Source organism: Austrofundulus limnaeus, unplaced genomic scaffold (genome assembly GCF_001266775.1).
Source record: "Austrofundulus limnaeus strain Quisiro unplaced genomic scaffold, Austrofundulus_limnaeus-1.0 Scaffold645, whole genome shotgun sequence".
NCBI classification, from domain to species: Eukaryota; Metazoa; Chordata; class Actinopteri; order Cyprinodontiformes; family Rivulidae; genus Austrofundulus; species Austrofundulus limnaeus.
The window spans coordinates 6,414-7,955 of record NW_013953047.1 but is presented as its reverse complement, the minus strand read 5'-3'; the positions used below and the strand labels follow the sequence as shown (position 1 = coordinate 7,955).

Sequence of the window (1,542 nt, the reverse complement as noted above, 5' to 3'; positions counted from 1 at the left end):
ATCTGCACATGTAGAAACAGATTAATCTGCACATGTAGAAACAGATTAATCTGCACATGTAGAAACAGATTAATCTGCACATGTAGAAACAGATTAATCTGCACATGTAGAAACAGATGCACATGTAGAAACAGATTATCTGCACATGTAGAAACAGATTAATCTGCACATGTAGAAACAGTGGGAACCCTCCCAGGAGGGGCCGACTGAGCAGCATCAGTTCTAAAGAGGAGCTAAAACAATGTAGAAGAGCTGAAGGTCAGTGAAGGTCAGAGTTCAGTAAGGTTCCTGACAGGGTCAGGCTGGGTTGGATCACTTCTTTACATAATTAATAAATCATTTAAAAACTGTGCTTTGTATTTTCTCAGGTTCTCGTTGATTTGAACATTTAATGAAAATCTTAAAGCTCTCACTCTGTAGAGTCCGCTGAAAGGAACGTCGATGGGCAGAGAAAACAGATTCTTAATCATCTCTTCAAAAGCTTCCAGCAGCTGCTGCTCGTCCAGCCTGATCTGGTCCGGTTTAAAGCCCAACAGAACCCTCATGGCCACGCGGAACATCAGCCGCTTCATTTCTGGGTACACCAGCACCAAGGAGTCCTTCAGCAGCCACTGTGACACCACGGCCTGCACCTCCTCCTGGATCTCAGGGATGTAGAGCTGCAGGGAGTCTCTGCAGAAGGCCCTCATGATGGCCTGCAGGAGGAACAGGTTCATCCACTCAGCAAAATATCTCACAGCTGGATGGATGGACCACGTTCAATTAAACTGTGATTTAAGGTGTGTGTGTGTGTGTGTGTGTGTGTGTGTGTGTGTGTGTGTGTGTACTTGCTTTTACTACAGAGTGAGGACCATTTGCACCATTGTTACTATCAAAGTGAGGTCTTCGATGCACAGTGAGGACATCTTCAATGTCCTCACTTTGCTGCTGTGCTTTACTAGTTAGGTTTAGAGTAGGCTGTCAAATGATTAAAATTTTTTAATCTATTAATTCCAAGGTAGCTGTGAATTAATCCTGATTCATTTTAAAATTAATATAAAACTTTATTGCATGTTGGTAAAATAAATTACTTGAGTTATTAATTAATGTTTTTATTTAGAAAAAAGGTGCTTAAACATGACTTTGGATATAAAACAGGACCTAAAAATGCTCCAAACATATTTGAGTCAGTTACATTTTGTGCAGAATAATGAGGTTAAATCAAGAATTCATGGATTTTCATTCCAAATGAAAGATAGATACTAAGGTCACAGCTGTCAGCAAAACATACATAAATAAAATAAAATAAGAAGACAAAAAGAAAANAATCTGCACATGTAGAAACAGTTCAATCTGCACATGTAGAAACAGATTAATCTCCACATGTAGAAACAGATTAATCTGCACATGTAGAAACAGTTCAATCTGCACATGTAGAAACAGATGCACATGTAGAAACAGTTCAATCTGCACATGTAGAAACAGATGCACATGTAGAAACAGTTCAATCTGCACATGTAGAAACAGATTAATCTGCACATGTAGAAACAGATTAATCTGCAC

General features: G+C 39.1%; 1 protein-coding gene across 1 annotated transcript in view; it reads right to left on the bottom strand.

Moving 5' to 3' along the window:
- Positions 1-1,542, bottom strand: part of cyp26a1 (cytochrome P450, family 26, subfamily A, polypeptide 1) — a 17,975-nt gene that overhangs the window by 10,446 nt on the left and 5,987 nt on the right. Inside the window, exon 3 of the mRNA XM_014027393.1 lies at positions 414-695. Coding sequence (XP_013882847.1) covers positions 414-695 — 282 coding nt within the window. The remainder of the gene's footprint in view (positions 1-413; positions 696-1,542) is intronic.